Source organism: Spinacia oleracea, chromosome 5, assembly GCF_020520425.1.
Source record: "Spinacia oleracea cultivar Varoflay chromosome 5, BTI_SOV_V1, whole genome shotgun sequence".
Taxonomy (NCBI): Eukaryota; Viridiplantae; Streptophyta; class Magnoliopsida; order Caryophyllales; family Amaranthaceae; genus Spinacia; species Spinacia oleracea.
In genome coordinates this window covers 24,624,082-24,643,853 of record NC_079491.1, presented here as the reverse complement: position 1 = coordinate 24,643,853, position 19,772 = coordinate 24,624,082, and the positions used below count along the sequence as shown (strand labels likewise).

Genomic DNA, 19,772 nt, shown 5'->3' with positions numbered 1-19,772 from the left:
TATTATTATTATTATTATTATTGTTGTTATTATTATTATTATCATTGAAATGTGAATTATCATTTCTCTTAAATTCTTGAACATATGAAAAAGTATTTAGAACACGAGACTTAACTTTTTAGAACACGGACAAAAAGGCTTTAAATGTATTTAACTTATATAGAACAACCTATGTAGGATTTGAACCTACATCCATGTGCAATGGCACATTGCTCTACCATTTGAGCTAATAGGTTTTAAAAAATATTCAAACAAGTTATTAATTGTTGACAAAAAATTATGTAAAGAAACAAAAATGGAAGCCCAAAACACACATGTAAACCTTTAGAACATAAGCAATGTTAATTCATAACATAAGCAACATTAGTTTAGAACATATGCAATGTTAATTCAGAACATATGCAATGCTAGTTTAGAACATAAGACAAGGTGTATGTCATCCAACTCAATATCTATTTCTTCTTTGCTATACATGACCAAAGTAACTATGTTGGTGTCTAAGCTTGTTACAAGTTCAACAGAAAACTTTGACTTATGGGCACCAATATGCAAATCAAGGAAGGCACCAAAGCCTATCTTCCTAATGGAAGCTCTGTGTTGTCTGGGAATTTTAGGAATAAGTGCCATGAACCAATTTGCTGGTATTCTTTGGATCAAAAGTCTTTCCTCCTTCTTCTTCACCGACCTTGAATTGTTATCCACTTCTACGCAGTCTTGTGACCCCGAACGCACCTCAACTATAGACTTGTGCTTCTTGACATCTCTAACAACAATTTTTGTACTCTCTTTCCTCTTTGCAACATGTTTCCTTAGTTTGTTATGTTTCTTATTCACTTCCTCTTGTTCTTTGTTCACATTAACATCGGTTTCTTCATTGAGGTTAGCTTCAGTTTCTCTATTGTTGTTAGTTTCGATTACCCTGCATCACATGAAACAAATTTAGTTCTGTTATAAACAATGTATATATGTTCTAACAATTGAATTATATTTTCTAACAAGTGAAGCTATATGTTCTGTACATTATTCCTATATGTTCTAACAGTTAAGCTACATGTTCTAAGCAGTTAATCTGTATGTTCTAAGATATGATGTTTAGAGATATTAGAGAGATATTGTTTTATATTTGAGAGATTTTATTTTGGATTAAACTTGGAAAAACAACTTAAGGCATGGAACTACAAACCAAAACAACAATATAGGAACAACGTAACAACAACACATGAAACATTGAAAATGACAATCTCCTAATTAAGGGCAAAAACCTCTACAGATTGAACACATTGAGGCAGGTGGGCAACTAACGGCCTGTGTTGACACTTCCCATTCTGTATTTTTATGCGTAGATCAGTAGATGTCAATTACTTATAATTTGTTGGAATTTTCTGTCTACTGCAGAGATGGGAAGAGGAATCTGAAAGACAACGAATTTTGAACAAAAAGCACATCAGGGGTAATGTAGCTCGCTCAAATAGAGAATCTGAATTCAGAAAAAGATATCAAGGAAGGAGCTCAAAGGCACCAGTTATATGGATTATGACTTGTTTCTGAATTCTTAATGTTGAAATATAATATAAGCACATAGATGAGAGTTGGCCAGCTCAATTTCACTTAGAAAGTTGGTTTCATATCATGGTTAGCAAGCTTGGGAAGGTTGAAAACCAAGGAGAAACTACTCAAAGTTGGAGACACTTCAAGGATCTATTATGGGACTGCACTCATGAATCATCAATCATCAACCAGAAAATTAGGCAACTTGCCCTCTGGCTTCTACATTTTCCACCAAAATAATCAAACTGCCATCGCACATATTATCCCGACAAAGGTTCACAAATTCTATGATACAGTTATCTTTATCTCTGGAGCAACTGTCAAACTCAAAACACAGTGATCAAATTCACACCTAAACACACTTTGATACACCAGGAAAAACGAGTCGAGCTCTAATACAAATTTAGTCAATAGGAATCAGTAATAATCAGTTTAGTTTGATAAGAATCTCAGGAAGTGAACAATAAGTAAGTGAAGATGAACATATCACATATTCAAATTGATTCTTAAACCTGTCAAAATAACTTAAGGCATGGAACTACAAACCAAACCAACAACACGTGAACAATGTCATAGCAACATAGGAACAGACCATCAGGGAAACTCAAACACCTAAACTAATAGATGGAAACAGATAATATCAACTAGTAAAATTGTCAAACAACGTCAGATAAGACAACATATAATTAATTTCACTAGCTAGCTTTCAAATTCAGAACATGTGCACTTGTAATTATAACATATGCAATTATGATGTTCTACAAAGTGATCTATGATGTTCTACACAGTGATTTATGATGTTCTACAAAGTGATCTGTGATGTTCTACACAGTGATTTATGATGTTCTACATTCTTAAGCTTCATGTTCTAAAGTTTTGAGAGTATAAAATATTACTCTAAATTATTCATGATGTCGTTCAGAACATTCAAAAAATATCAAAACAATATCTTAAAATGACGAAAATATCTTAAAATTCTCAATTCTCAAAACAATTCAAAAAATCACAAATTAAATTCTAATTAAAAATACTAAAAATTCATAAAACTCAGAACATTTATAATTGCATCAAACATCAAATATAAGGAATATAAAAATTTCAAAATCGCTAGAAACATCCAAATATTTGCAAACCAAATAATTACAAAAATAAATTATGAGAAATTCCGAAAATAATTACAAAATTTCGAAATCAATAAATAAATTTTGCTACAATTAAACCACCGAATTCTTACTCTTCATTATCGTCTGGATTTTTTGCTAGTTTGTCGTGTTTGTTTTTGCTGAAAATCAAAATTTAACAAAAATTATCTTCAATTAATGTATAAAAACAACGAATTAGAAATTAGGTTACAAATTCGCTTACCTTCGTCGTTCGTATTGTTTTTCTACTCCAATCATCTTCAATTGAAAATGTTAGGTTAAAATTAGGAAAAATTGTAGAAGGCGAGAAGAAATGTAGAACAATTGAACTCGAATTTACCTTAAATCAATAATTGGAGTTGCGACGACGGAGCGATTTGCCGTTTTGGAGGCTGCGATGGCGGTTTTCTTCAGAGGAGAGAGAAAATTGAGGGGATAACAGGGAGTTCAAAATCGCGTGAGAGGGAAAGAGTGAAGAGGAGGGTCTGGAGAGAGAAAGTTATGTGGGTTTAATGAAAAAGTGATTGGTTTTAATTGGAAGTTGGATGGGTTTTCTTATTTAATCCTAGCCATTAAATTGAATCTAATCCTACGGATTAGATTCATTCTCATATATATTAGTATACTCACATAAGGATGTATTTTCACATGATCCCTCCCCTATATATATATATATATATATATATATATATATATATATATATATATATATATATATATATATATATATATATATATATATATATATATATATATATATTATATATATATATATATATATATATATATATATATATATATATATATATATATTAGATTTCAATAATAATAGCATTATAGCATTGTACAATTATCTTAATTTCTAGCTAATTATGTTAAGTTCATGCATGCACGAGTTAAAAGCAAGTATTTCTTCACCTTATAAAATAAGTTTCAAGTCCAATACTTTAATAATTTTAGATAAGTTACAATCAGACAGATAAGTTTCAGTTGAATCCCATAAGTTTAAATCAAGTTCTAATAGTTTAGTCTCCCAAGTTTCACAAACTCTTAATTAAGGTGCGTGTACAATAAACATTGTAAAACATATGTAAAGTTACCTCATAATGCTTAAAATTTACACCAATACTGCGTATAACGTAAATGTCATTTGTTTTATAGTGATAATTTTTCCTCTTTAATAAAATTACTCCTTCAAATCACTCATAATGTACTCCGTATAAAGGTAATCATATACTCCATCTGTATTTTATTAAATGACGCACTTTCTATTTTTGTAGCGCACTTTCTATTTTTGTTATGTTTTCCTCTAAGTTTATCATTTCCTCTTCACCTCATCGACCCCACTTGCATGGACCGGGTCCACGTTATAATTAGTGTGGACCAGGGTATTTTAGGTATTTTAGGTATTTTACAGCATTTAAAGATGATATGGACCATCACTATTCACGTGATCCGAAAAACGCGTGGCTCATATAGTAACTCTTACGTTGATATAGTTGTACTTTTATGTAATATAGTTGTTCTACTAGTCATACAATAACTTTTAACATTATGTGACATAGTTACTGCAAATTAAGATCATATAGTAATTTTTACGGTGATATAGTTGTACTTAGGGGTGTGCACGGTCCGGTCCGGACCGGAAATTGGACCGGAACCGGACCGGAATTGGACCGGACCGGACCGGACCAATAGATTCCGGTCCGGTCCTCGGTCCTTTAAAATATACGATTCCGGTTTTCCGGTCCGGTCCGGTCAAAACCCAGAATTTTCCGGTCCGGACCGGTGACCCGGAATATATAAAAATTATACATAGAAGAGCCCAACTTGTAGCACACGTACAACACAAAAAAAAACTTTGAATTTTTTTATATGTCATTGGCCTTTATAACCTTTATATTAAGCGTATGATGTTATGTATGAGATATTTAAAGAGAAATGTAGGATGTAAAAATATATAATTGTAAAAACAAATTGAGTTTAAGATTATAAATCGCAAAAATTAAAAAAACCGGTCCAAACCGGTCCAAAACCGGACCGGACCTGAATTTTCCGGTCCGGGTCCGGTCCGGATCGAATTCTTTCCGGTCCGGTCCTTGGTCCATGAATTCGGAAAATTTCGGTCCACCGGTCCAACCGGTTCCGGTCCGGTCCGGTCCGGTGTTGGACCTGTGCACACCCCTAGTTGTACTTATATATAATATAGTTACTCTGCTAGTCATAAAACAACTTTTAAAATTATAATTTTTAAAATATGTGACATAGTTACTGCAAGTATCATATAGTAACTCTTAAGTTGATATAGTTGTACTTATATGTAATATAATTAATCTATTAGTCATACATTAACTTTTTATGACATATACTATACTTATTATTGTTATTATACACAAATAGTACCTATATTATCAGGAAGATTAATTATATCTGTAAAAATGTAACTATATATTCATTCTTATTTTTTTTGCTGGTATACTTTCATCACAAAGAAATGAAAGTACAAACCATGTTGTTGGATTCAAAATAAAATACAGAGTTCTACGTCATTTTTCAAGCTACAATATATAAATAGCTTGATTTGTATTTGTATTCTTTCTCGCCAATTGAAAAGATAGCAAATTAACCACCAAAACCAATTTCTTCAACAGCTTCCTTCTTATGTGGTGAAAATCTTTTATTAATTTACACAATGTGTGAGGGGGTCGAAAAAGCACGAGGCTAATACGTGACCTCGTCCCTCGTGAGTGTGACGCTTCTTTTTGTCAAATCAAGTGTAATTGGATTTCCTGTGAGTTTACACCCAATTGACTAGTAATATAGGAGTCGCCATTCAGTTTTTAACGACAATGAGAAAAACTGACAAAACCCGGTTATCGTGACATAAAGGGAGTGCAATTATGTTTGACCACGACGGCCGTAGGTTCCCTTGTGATCCCTGGTGGTGGCGATCGCTCAACGTACACCCGCAGAGTAGAGATTGAGGGTTCGGGGGACTGTAACTACCGAGAGGAGTACTCGCTCTTCGATAACTCCAGAGGCAGGATATCCTTACTAGCTCAGCATAAATAATTGAAGGGACATGCGTTAACTATTAAACTAATCTGAGTTGATTTTAACAATATGCAACATATAGTACTAGATCGAGCGCGATTATCTGATTTAGATTGTTTTAAGGGACCTAGCATGATAATCCAATTTCCCAAAAATATCATATTTATTAAGCGTGATCGAACAATCAGATTTAGTTAGTTTAACAGTTCATAAAAGGGCGAGGAAAGCAATTAAACCATGGAAAAGGGACACATTACGACGCACCCTTGAGAGGTGCGTCACGGTTCTCAGAAAACTAACCACTTTGACTTTGCTATTTCTCCTTTTATTTAACGAATCTCAAATTATGGGACGGGATACGTTCTGTTCGATTTATGGATCGATTGCGACAGAACGCGTGATCAGTTTTGCAGCGTGAGGCTTAGGCTTAGAGGTTTAGAGTCAATACTCAAAATAATAATTGTGTGTTGTTGTCTTTTTCACGTCGAACTTAAGGCCCTGTTTATAGAAAAGAGTTCGTGGAAAGATAGAATTGCAGAACTCTAATCCACGAGGAATTAGGAAAAAACACGTACCAGGTATTTTCAGCGCCCAGGCCTGGGCGCCGAAGATTTCGGCGCCCAGAGCCAGGCGTTGAAAATAGGATCTGGGCTGTTTTTCTTAGTCAGATTCGGATTCCTAGAATCCGGAGTATTTGAGATTTAATTGAGTCTTTTAGTGCGTATTAACTTTGTGACGGGATGCGTCTGGGCCCGTTACGAACTCTAGGCTCGTTAGGATTTTAATTAATACGTGACTCTTACTTTCGAATCATATTATGAATAGGATTCTCTCGCAATTTCTATCTCATTTAGGATTTATGTTGAAGTGCAACACCTAATTCTGACAGGTTTCTATTTTTTATGACTTGCCACTTTTAACAACTACCATTACGGCAGTTACTATTTTTAGCAGGTTTCTATAAATAGCAGGTTTCGGGTGAAATGAAAAGGGGAATTGAGATTCGTTATTTTATAGGAGATGCGTTGTCAAGTGGAGATTTACGTTTTCATCATCGAACCTTCCCTTTCGGGAATGGGGACAAAAGTAGGTGTCTACACAATGTACCACCAGAACATTGTGTATCAAAATCATACCTAAAAAAAAAATCAATTATTTCAATAATTATAATTTAAATATGAAAAAATAACATAGTAACTATTTAAAACATATACGTTGTACATGATATAGTAACTCTTACAATTAATGATGGTCATAAACTTGCAGAGTTGCAGACATGGTTATTTTTATAGCCATATTGTTACTATAAATCGTAATATATAGTAACTCTTATCCCTAATAATATAGAGTAGAAAAAAGAACATATAAAGAACATAATAATACACATAGTAACTATTTCAAATTTAAATAAAAATAAACGTAAAATACTTTAAAAATAACGAACCGAGACATAATTTTTCCAAATTCTTACGCTGATTTGAAGAAGAGCGATTATAATCACATAATCATGAAATTTGTATTCAAATTTAGTCGATAAATCTTATAACATACAATAAGCAAATGTTAAAGTAATAGCCAGTATGTATCATATAGTTATAATTAAAATCGCATAGAACTCTAAAAATCACATTGTATCTCTTTAAATTATAAAGTTGCTATATAATCTTATAGTTACTTTTTAAATTCGCGAAGTCAATGATCGAATTCCCGAAGTGAGAACCATATTCCGGCAAAACACAAACATTAATTCCTCAAAAAAAAAATTCAATTTTAAATAAAAATAGACTTAAAATACTTTAAAAATAACGAACCGAGATGTGATTCTGAAAATTCTTGCGATGATTTGTAGATGAGCGCAAATTTTTAATTCGGTTTCAGTAATGGCGAACCTCCTTCTTGATTACTACTTCCTCCATTTTTTCATCCTATAGTAGATCCAATTATGAGAATTATAAGATAATTACGAATAAAATCGAACAAAAATGAATAAACCCTAGAAAATTGAGCAAGAATCTGAAAAGCATAGAGAGAAAATAAAAGGAGAGAAATGAACATAATGCAGATCTAAAACTTTTGAAAATAAAAAAATTTAAACGTATATAAAGTGGGCTAGGAAAAAATCTCATAGAAACTCTATAAATCACTTAGTACACAGATTTTCTTGCTACACCCATGTACATCCAGTGCTGGTTGTACACCCCCAAAACAGCACCAATCTGTGTTGTTCAGTATGAACATTTATGTACAAATTTCAAATGAACATTTACTGATTTGAAAATGATTATTTTCTTATTGATTTAGAAATGATCATTTACTATTTAGAAAATGAACACGGTTATTGTATGTATATGTATTATTTTGAAACATATACATGTATTTATTGTGCAATTATAAATTCCAAATAGATTGTTACTAACACTTTGAACATGTTAAGCATTGCCTTTGTAAAATTGTGCTCCATACTTGAATTATAAAATATTGATAGAAATCACCATCTTATTGTTTCATATCTTCAATCTCGAGTCTTGCTTTTGATGTAGTCTCGAATTTGTAATTCTTTTGGAGAAGTACGATCTAAACACAATATTTGACCTTCAAGGTACTTTCCTAGTTTTTATAGGCCGCAAATAGCTATTGAGAAACATGTATTGTTTTTGAAAATGATGAACAAAATGTTTAAATGATATTGAATATGCGAGGGAAATAACAATGTATTAAACTTGAACATTCAACCTTTTACAAATGTACTTATTCAAAATGGATTTTAACGTGCTTTTGAACTACTATATTACAAAACAAGCACTATAAACATGAACAATAAATCATTTTATAAATGAACATAATACTAATTTATGATATACGTATTAACTTCATAATATGAAAATGTATTTTTTACATATATATATATATATATATATATATATATATATATATATATATATATATATATATATATATATATATATATATATATATATATATATATATATATATATATATATATATATATATATTGCCACGTAGGGACATATTACCGCCTACAACAGGTTTATGACCTGTTGGGACCAATAAAAGTCTTTGGGTAGTAAAGGTGGGATTATTAAAAAATATGTCGTAGGTAGGATAATAAAAGAAAACCAGTCAAAGGTTGGATTAATATTAGCAAATTTTCCTATGGCAAAGGGTTGGAAGCTATATATATATATATATATATATATATATATATATATATATATATATATATATATATATATATATATATATACATATAATTATTATTATTATATTATAACTAATTATTTATTATTAATTAATATAATTTATTATTTATAATTTATTTTTATTTTATTAGTTACGAATTATGAAATATTATTATTAATATTTATCGTTTTTTATAATTATTTAGTACGGAGTAATCAATTACAGATTATTATTATTTAGTTGTTTAGTTATTAATTATTATTTAGTTATTAATTAACATTTTTTTATTATTATTTTGTAACTAAGTAGTTATTATTTATTATTTATTATTTATTATTTATTATTTATTATTTATTATTTATTATATATTATTTATTATTTATTATTTATTATTTATTATTTATTATTTATTATTTATTATTTATTATTATTATTTATTATTTATTATTTATTATTTATTATTTATTATTTATTATTTATTATTATTATTTATTATTTATTATTTATTATTTATTATTTATTATTTATTATTTATTATTTATTATTTATTATTTATTATTTATTATTTATTATTTATTATTTATTATTTATTATTATTATTTATTATTATTATTTATTATTTATTATTTATTATTTATTATTATTATTTATTATTTATTATTATTATTATTTATTATTTATTATTTATTATTTATTATTTATTTATTATTTATTATTTATTATTTATTATTTATTATTTATTATTATTATTTATTATTTATTATTTATTATTTATTATTTATTATTTATTATTTATTATTTATTATTTATTATTATTATTTATTATTTATTATTATTATTTATTATTTATTATTTATTATTTATTATTTATTATTTATTATTTATTATTTATTATTTATTATTTATTATTTATTATTTATTATTTATTATTTATTATTTATTATTTATTATTTATTATTTAAGTTTAGTTCAGTTAAGTTAAGTTCAGTTCATTTCAGTTCAGTTGAGTTCAGTTCAGTTCAGTTCAGTTCAGAAGAATTCAGTTTGCTTCAGTTCAGTTCATGAGCATTCAGTTCAGTTCAGTTCAGTTCAGTTCAATTCAATTCTAAAGAACAGGGCCTAATTGTTAAATTTCTAAATTAGGAATGTCCTCACAATTATTATATTGTCTCTCTTCCCATTAAATAAAGTTTGGTCCCCACACCCTCTCTCATTCAATTAAAAAATACCCCACTAACTCATACCACTTCTACTTTTTCAATAAAATAACCATTGATAACCAAATAATCACTTAACACCCAAAATTGTGTGCAAAGTTAAGTGTAACGAGTAATGTGAGACGAAGGTAATATTTAAAAACCCTACACTAGTAGAAAAAACACTTATTACAGCCCCCTTATTGAAGGGGCATAGAGAAATACGCTTCAACAAGTAATTGGTCAACGCGGGTCAAACATTATAAAGGGTTGTTGAAGCGAACATTTTTATTGTTCGCTTCAATAGCAATTGTTGAAGGGGGCATTAAATGTTCGCTTCAACAAATACTACTCGCATATACTCTAATTTTTAATTCTCTCTCCTCCTCATTTCTTCTGTTAGCCTGAAATATTCATTTCCCTCTCTTCTCTTCCCGGTTCAAAACTCCTCAAACCATCCGCCCCTTTCCATGGAAGGTCTTCTCTCCCTCATTCTCTATAATTTCAAAGAAGGTGTCTTCATAACTGAATTTTTCTGTTAATTTTGAATTATTGTTCTTGGGAATAGAGATTGGTTTTTGGTGTCAAATTTTGTTCCCGCCGGCGAGGGTTCTAACGTTGCTGCTGGCCCATCTTCATCTATCAAGAAATCGAAGCGTTTCGAGATCAAAAAAGGAACGCCGTTTCTCTCTGGGCTTGGGGTAATTATTATTTCTACCATTTTAGCTTCAAATATCTTCATAAACCCTAACCCTAATTTAATGGAGGATTCTCTACTGTTTTTTGTTGATTTTCGGGGTCGATTTTCGGCAGATATTGTGGTCGATAATTGCGCAATTTGTAGGAACCACATCATGGATCTCTGTGAGTTCTTTTCCCTCAATTTTTTAGGGTAATTTATTTTAAAGGTTTTTGTCAAAAATTGATTTTGATTTGTTGATGTTGATTTTGAATAGGCATTGAGTGCCAAGCAAACCAGGCGAGTGCTACCAGTGAAGAGTGTACTGTTGCTTGGGGTATTCTCTCTCCTAATTTTTATTTTTATGAATTCCTCTTGATTCCTGGTCTTTTTTGTTGTGCTAAAACTGAACTTCAAACTAGATATCTTGAATCTAATTGAAGAAAGATTATGAGAATTTGGAATTTGAGTATGTTGCCATATATGTTTATGATTGGCAGCTAATTTTGAGTTTCCTATGTGTTTGGGTGTATCCGTGTATGTGTCTGCCTTGTGTGGTTTCGGATAGGCACTGTGTTTGTGTCCATAGTAGACTGTTTTCTTGATGTAAAGATGTAGAGAAATGTTCATTGGGGTGGATTAAATGGAGAGTGTTTAGTAGAATGAGGTGGTTCTTCAATATTGAATCTTTGAAACTACTTCTATGATACTACGCATATACGTCGGACTTTATTTCTCGATCATTCTTCAACTAACATGAATATTTTCCAGAAATTATGTGTCTTGAATGGTGTTTACATCACCTTTAAGTTATGTTATGTTATTTATTTTTCATAACTGTGTGCAATCAATAAGATAGCTAGCAAACTATGTACTTGTTCTCAATTGAATTTGATTATGGAGTCTCTAAGCAGTTAGCAAAATGAACTTAGTATTTTTTTTATTTGTTGTTGATGATGCGATGTAGTTTGACTCGAATTTGCTTTGATATTGATCTTATTTAGCAAGTGTCTGATTGAATTTCGGAGATAAAATTGTTAATTGTAGATCGATATGATGAGTCCCAGGTAACTTCTCTTTTCATCTACAACAGTACAACTTAATTACTTAATCAAAGTTTCCTGATTTCATCTATAAATTTGTTTGGATTCTGATTTTGTTTTTTTTGAAATATTCAAAATCATGTTACGCAACTGAAGTCAGATCAATTGATCTGCCCCCTCTGGTTCTAAAAATATATTTTGGGTAGTCCTTCACTAACATGTAGACATAGTAAATTAGTAATAATATATTAAATTTGACGAGAACAAAATTTGGGTAGTCGTTCACATAGTCTGAAAATTAAAATTAGAACCTATAAGAATTTAAATACTGCCTCCGTATTTTAAAAAGAGATACACTTTTCGTAAACGGTTGTATTTTAAAAAGATATACACTTTCTTTTTTTTACATATTTTGGTCTTCACTTCTCTTATATTAATATTTCATTCTCTCTTTCTTACCAGACTTACTCACATCATCTTTTTACTATAATAAATAATTCACCACCCACTACCCCACTTTCATCTTATTTTAATAAACTCAACTCACTCTCCTAAAATTATGTATCGGTCAAAGTATGTCTTTTTAAAATACGGAGGGTATAACTTATAGATATAAGGAGTATATATATACATGAAAGGAATGAGAATGACCTATTAGGTTCTCATTCATGTTAAAATTTCCTTTTTTTAGAAGTTTTTGTGTAGGCAAAATGTTTGAAAACTGAAAAAAGTATTTAATTACTAAAGTGATGCAAGATAGAAGTTACAAGGACTAGAATCGTGAGTTCTTGTATATGGAGTGCTAACCCGCTATTGTAATTTTGATCCACACTTTCTTAGTCTTATGCATGGATATAGGCCAAGGCTACATAAATAAATATAGGGAAGATAGGGAAGAAGACAGTACGGAGTAGAATATGTGGGTAGGAGGTTGGGGAAAAAAGCATATTGCTCTTCCATGATTAGCAAACCATGTTTTTAGTTTGTAGGAATTTCGGTTGATTTCTGAACCTGAACGTTCGTACTTTTTAGTCAGTTTTTCATTGTATTCTTTAATTCATTCTCATGCTACTTCCAGACACTGATGAATTTGTAATTCCAAGCTTGGGAATAGAGAATCCTGACCAAATTGACTCCGAGCCTCCGACTGTAGAGGTCACCAAGTATCCTCCCTTGAAGGTAAACCTTTAGACATATTCTTTTCTTTTTCTCTTGTCTGTATTCCTTGGTAGCTTGACAGATCAAACATAACCAACTCTGATAAACAAGGGGTCTGAGCTTGTTTCCTTTCCTTAGATATGGAAAGGTATTTATGTTTCGTTTCAATTCTCTTATATCTAAAAGGAAAGGATACAAGCTCTTATATATGTACTGCTGAAGTCTTGCTTGTGGTTGTGAATTTCAGAGTTGTAGTAGTTGAATTTTAAATTTCCCTGTATTTCTCTTTCCTTTTATATGATTACAATTAAGTTGAAATTTCTGCAAGCAGAATTCTAACAAAGTTTGATTCATTGCAGCAATTGAAGGCTGGATTGTACTTGTCACAGGAGTGCATGAAGAGGCACAGGAAGAGGATCTCCTTAATGCTTTCGGAGATGTCGGTCATATTAAGAACCTGCATTTGAATCTGGATCGTCGTCCTGGATTTGTCAAGGTGAGATGATGTTAAAGTTTTGTTGGTTATTTTAATTTGCTGCATTTTTATTATTTTATGCTGCCTTTAATACGGAAGTTTGAAGTGGTTATTATCTGTTTTCTCCAGTTTATTTCATTAAGTTCGGGTGGTTATGATTGGTTTTGTTGATTTAGTCAGATGGTTCAGATATACTTGTTATTGAAAATATTTGGTATGTTGCCCGACAGTAGGTAGCTTTCCTGATACCTTAGTGGTGTCACAAAAAAGGTAAGAATATCTTAAGTATTTTTTTCTCAAGTATTCCGTATAAATCACAATTGATAGTCAAAATAGATACTTGTATTGGGGACTGACTAGAGTTGATCATAGATTCATAGGGTGCACTGGGGACTGGATTGACCTGAAGTAGCCTTAAAACCTAAATGGCCTAAACAATCTAATCAGGCCAAGTACATCCCAAAATTGGCCAAACTAATCAAGCAGGAAAATGGCTGGCAGGCCTGGCTGACTTGATCAGCATAACACCAGACAAAATTAGAAGACAAAAATGAACGCGATTTGAAGAGCTTACCCTGAGTAGTGCTTAGAAGGGAAGTTGCCAGTGAATCCTGGTAAGTTGGTAATTAGTGAATTTTGAGGTGCAGCTTTGATCAGAGTAAAACAAACTATGACATGAACTAGTAATGCTAGTGTAACAAGACGACAACTGCTAGCCATTTCTTAGTTAATTTTCTTGCTAAAATTGATGCAAATACTATAGGCATTGGCCCTTTTATTGTTCTATTTCCATGAGACTATGATCTTCATACACAACCATTAGGAAAATTGATTATTAGGATATGGGTTAAACCAATATGGAATAAAATACTGTATTTATTCAACAACGATCTGTATCTACCCAGAAATTTCTTAAGGATAACGTTTTATCAAATAGCAGGTAAAGTAGTCTGTTTTTAGGAGGTGGGTTTTCTGTAAATAATTAAAAATAATGGTTTTAAGCTACAACAAACCATTATTTTCATTTTATAAATCACATAGTTACCTTCTTCTACCAACTGATAAGGCATAAATAAAAATATCCCTCTGGTTTCTTCAACGTCTGTCACTTTCTAGGAATCAGCAGACAATAATATTTAACCTGCCAGTGTTAGTTCCTAAGACATGGATGATTCTCAGGAATTTCCATGAAATCTAAGCATACATCTGTGCATCTAGAAATATAGACACTTATTCTGATTTTAGCATTAAGAACTAAGTGAAAGAACACAATTTAACTTTCTAAAACTCAGTTGAATCTATTTATGCACATGTAAGGCTCATAGGATCGTTATAGGTCATATTTAGGTGACATTTCCGCTCTCAACTTTGAACTAAAGAACCTAAGGACTCATTTGATTCTTATTACATGATTAATATGCATAGTTTTAACTTTCTAAAACTCATTCCAATCTACGTATGCACATTTAAGGCTCATTGGGTGGTTATAGGTCATGTTTAGAGCTAAAATAACATTTTCGCTCCCAACTTTGAACTAAAGAACCTAAGGACTCATTTGATTCTTATTACATGATTAATATGCATAGTTTTAACTTTCTAAAACTCATTCGAATCTATTTATGCACATTTAAGGCTCGTTATAGGTCATATTTTTAACAACTTAATTATCTCTATAGTCTGCAACTATATCTTTTTATGCTTCAATGGAATGTAAAGATAATATCGTGAGTGTGAACTTTGGTACTCTATAGCTCATATATTTTCCTTCCATCTTGCAGGGATCGAGTCGATTGGAATTAAAAAGTCAACACGGCCTTAATTAAGGTTTGTACGTAATGCATGATCGATCTAAAGGGAGCTAAGTGGCCGGATTAGAGAAATTTGTTAGACTAGGTCTCTAGCCTTTTGTCTTTATTTGTTAATATTAGTTTTAATTTGTTAGACTAGCTAGCTAGGTGTTTAAAAATTGTAAACGTACGTACTATACGTTTTTCTCTATTAGGCTAATATAAATGAAGTTAATTTAATGATCGATTTGTTAATAAAAAAATAAGCAGATTCATACCTTTGCTATTCTGGTGTTAATTGGTGCGTGTACAGGTTTCAATACTCAATGGTGTATATATATATAGATTTGGTTATTGCCACCTATTTTATATTTTAAAAGAATTTGGAAAAAAAAATAATGTTGTTGAAGGGGGCTTTTAATGTACGCCTCGACAACATATGAATTTATGGCGCCAATGTACAGGTATTGGCGCAAGAATACAGGTCTGTTGAGGGGGGCATTTAAAAGTGAGCCTCAACAGAGGTGTCTGTTGAGGCGGGCTTTTGTAAAGCCCCCCACAACAGGTCCTTATTTTTTCGCTTTGGCTTTGGGCTGTTGAGGCGGGCTTTTGAAAGCCCCCCACAACAGACCACCTGTTGAGGCGAACAAAGCCCGCCTCAACAGCTATGTGAGCTGTTGAAGCCACGTCTGTCGAAGCGGGCCTTGTTCGCCTCAATAAGCCCAAAATGCCCCCCTCAACAGGTATTTTTTCCACTAGTGCTATATATAAACTTTTTTTTAATACATGTGCTTGGCACATGACTACATGGGGGGTACATCACCAATAGATGGATATACCCCGATATAGCCATTACATATATTACATAGTAACTCTTTATATCACATAGTTACTGTAATACTTATATAGTTATTATTTAAAATCGCCAAATAGCCGTCACGTGATTGATACACATGTTGCGCAGCCTAAATTACTCGGTTTCCTTGGTTCACGCTAAGTCAGCGTGGACCGGGTTTATAATAGTGTTTATACTATCTCACGGGCCCCACTCTCACCTATTTATTACGATGTATTTTTTTATCTTACCTTTTGCATCCTTTGAATACTTTAATACTCCACTGTCTTTTATTACAAACTAGACTATGTCTCGTGCATGCACTGATATTCTAAAATTATTGGACTAATTTTTTATAATATATTTGTCTGAAATATTTCTCTCCCTAAAGTTCGAAGTATGCAATTTCCATCATACTGCATATTTTTTATGCTTGATATGCTGATTTGACCAAAAAAATATTCGACATATGATTAAACTAAAATATTGAGTAAATATATAATCCATTATTATCACTAGTGGAAAAAACCCCTGTTGTAGCCCCCTTGTTGAGGGGGGCATATATAAGTGAGCCTCAATAACCCCTTAGTCAACGCGGGTCAAAAGTTTAAGCATGTGGTTGGGGCGGGCTTTTGTTATGTTCGCTTCTACAGAACCTGTTGAAGGGGGCTTTAAGTTGCCCGCCTCAATAGGTAGTATTCTAAAGGGGCGGGATTCCCGTTGTTCGCTTCAATAGATATTCACAAAATTTTAAATCAACTGAAACACACCGCCAAAGAGATAACACACAATCCCCAAATCTGTATTCGAAGCAAGAACCTTCCACCGCTCCTCACCGCACGCTCCTCACCGCTCCTCACCTCCTCTTCACCGCGCGGCTCCACCACCACCACCACCTTCCTCGCCTCCTCTTCCATAACAGTCGCCGCCGACCGTCGTCTTGCCTATCTCGGTTGACTCTGTTTAACACAGTGACGCACTATATCAAGGTTAGTTTATAATTGATTCTTGTTTTGCTTGGTCTTAAAATTCAGTTTCTCTTCAATTAGTTGAGCATAATGAGTTGATTATGCAGAGAATTTAGGCTAATGTTCTAATATTGGATGAATTTACAAATTAGGGTTTGATATTTATGGTTTGGATGTTTTGGATGTTTTCCCCCACCAGATGTGTGAGGATTTGATTTTTAAATTGGTTGGTCATGAGCTTGAAGATATATCTATACTCGATATTAAGCCTTGGGTAATGCATGCTGAAGTTGCTGAGAAGTTTTTGTCCTTTGAAAACCAAGTTTTTCTAGCTGGTGATGCCGCTCATCGTTTTCCTCCAGCCGGTGGATTTGGTATGAGCAAATCTACTAATTTACTAGTTTCTTGAGTTGAGATGTGAGGCACATTTATGTATCGCAACTGTGCCTTGTAGTAATGTACTACTTTTTCATGCTATGTGTAGGCATGAATACTGGGATTCAGGATGCTCAAAATCTTGCTTGGAAGCTGGCTGCAGTTGTCAACGGTATTGCTCCAACCACACTTCTCATCACATATGAAACATAACGAAGGCCGGTATTGGCATATTTTCTTTGGTCTGCTGTCTTATTTTTATTACTTCCTGAGTTTCTCGTACCTCAGTTTCCCATTGCTTAACCATTTTTCCGGTAATTGTCAGATTGCTATGTTTAACACTGTCTCTTATTCCTCAGTTTTTCATTTCTTAACCATTTTCCGGTAATTGTCAGATTGCCATATTTAACACTGCACTCAGTGTTCAGAACTTCAGAGCAGCCATGGAAGTCCCTGCTGCCCTTGGACTTGACCCTACAGTTGCAAATTCAGGTGCTCAAACTTCAATTGACTCGACATTCCCAACCAACTACTTTTAACTTCCTTATTCGTCATTTTCTATTGTTGTTAGTCACATCTCATCAGTTGTTCAATCTTTTTTCTACCTGATGGTCTTGTGTTCAGCTTGTTTTTTTTCCTTTTGTCTTGCTATGTACCTTGCAGTTGCCCAGATGTCGTTGTCTCATGTTTTCTGTACTCAGCTCTAGTTTTGCATTGTTATGATTAACATAGAGTAATTATATCACAGTTTGTTGTGTGAACTCCGTTAAGGTTAGTTTCAACAACAGCTGCCCTCGTTCTATTTTTCCTAAGACGCTTGCTTGTTGAATTTTTTTTTAACATTTTCAGACACAAGTCCCGATTTCCAGTTCCCACCTTTTTATATATGAGTTTTGCATTTGGCTTGGGAGCTATTTGAATCAAAAGCACAAAGCAACCAAAGTGTAGGATCTTTAAGACAAATGGTTTTATTTTGCAGCTATATATCCAAGTCCTGCAGCATCTAAAGCTGAGTTATATGAAGTCATGATCAGTATGGTTTATTTCAGGATCACAGCCATGCTCAATGTGGAATTACAGAGGTATTCTACTAATTGTTTAATTTCAGAAAATAGGTTGATGCATTTTTTTGCTTGTATATACATATACTGCTTTCCAATTTCCATCACGTGTCTTGTATTCCTGGCTGTCATCTCATGGCTTTCTGAATTAATGTTCTTTTATAATGTTATGTCTGTAAACAAATGGAATGACGACAGTGTAGTAAACTGAAGGCCTTATTGAGTTGTTGACCGGCAGGCTGGATCATGTCCTTGATGCTTGTTACCATGGATTTAAGGTTAATGATGTCCAGTCAACACCTTTTATACCCTAAATTTCTGTCAGATCTATTTTATACCAAGCCCACAGATATTTTTCAGCCTGAAATCTGATGTATATCTCAGCTGATTTGTTTTAAATTGGGAAAATGTCAGTGGTATGCCACTACTTTGGAAGCAAATCATAGCTCCATGTAATTATATTCTCATAGGTTAAGGTCTTCACTGACATTTATAGATTTGAACTCATCAAGTCTAGAAAAATGATGAAAGATAAGTTAGGATTGGAGTCCAATCAGCCAATTTTCCTCTTTGACATGATGAATCTAGTGATTTTTCTTGTTTTCTTTGCTCACATTTAAGCTCGAACCGATCTCATGGAGTGATTGAGTACAAAGGGACATGTGCAGTAGCCTTGAAGGTTCTAGGAAATTCTGCCTTTTAATTTTCATATTAGCAACTCATTTGACTCTTATTACATGATTAATATGCATATTTTTAACTTTCTAAAACTCATTCCAATCTACGTATGCACATTTTAAGGATCATTGAGTCGTTATAGGTCATATTTAGAGCTAAAATAACATTTCCGCTCCCAACTTTGAACTAAAGAACCTAAGGACTCATTTGATTCTTATTACATGATTAATATGCATAGTTTTAACTTTCTAAAACTCATTCCAATTTACGTATGCACATTTAAGGCTCATTGGGTCGTTTAGGTCATATTTAGAGCTAAAATGACATTTCCGCTCCCAACTTTGAACTAAAGAACCTAAGGACTCATTTGATTCTTATTACATGACTAATATACATATTTTAAACTTTCTAAAACTCATTCGAATCTATTTATGCACATTTAAGGATCATTAGGTCGTTATAGGTCATGTTTAGAGCTAAAATGACATTTCCACTCCCAACTTTGAACTAAAGAACCTAAGGACTCATTTGATTCTTATTACATGACTAATATACATAGTTTTAACTTTCTA

The 19,772-nt window shown here is 32.2% G+C and overlaps 1 protein-coding gene across 1 annotated transcript; it reads left to right on the top strand.

Annotated features, from left to right (window-relative positions):
• The first annotated feature begins 17,233 nt into the window (after positions 1–17,233).
• Positions 17,234–17,953, top strand: LOC130460624 (uncharacterized). Its single transcript, XM_056827947.1, has 3 exons — positions 17,234–17,460; positions 17,571–17,633; positions 17,857–17,953. Exons 1-3 carry the CDS (start codon positions 17,286–17,288, stop codon positions 17,868–17,870), a joined length of 252 nt encoding a protein of 83 aa, XP_056683925.1. The 5' UTR covers positions 17,234–17,285; the 3' UTR covers positions 17,871–17,953.
• The last annotated feature ends 1,819 nt before the right edge of the window (positions 17,954–19,772 follow it).

What these genes read in the sequence shown, in the direction of transcription:
- LOC130460624 (XM_056827947.1), top strand. Translation starts at nt 17,286, where the DNA reads ATGTGTGAGGATTTGATTTTTAAATTGGTTGGTCATGAGCTTGAAGAT. An exon ending in TCCTCCAGCCGGTGGATTTG is followed by an intron (nt 17,461 to 17,570) that starts GTATGAGCAAAT and finishes TGCTATGTGTAG; the next exon opens with GCATGAATACTGGGATTCAG.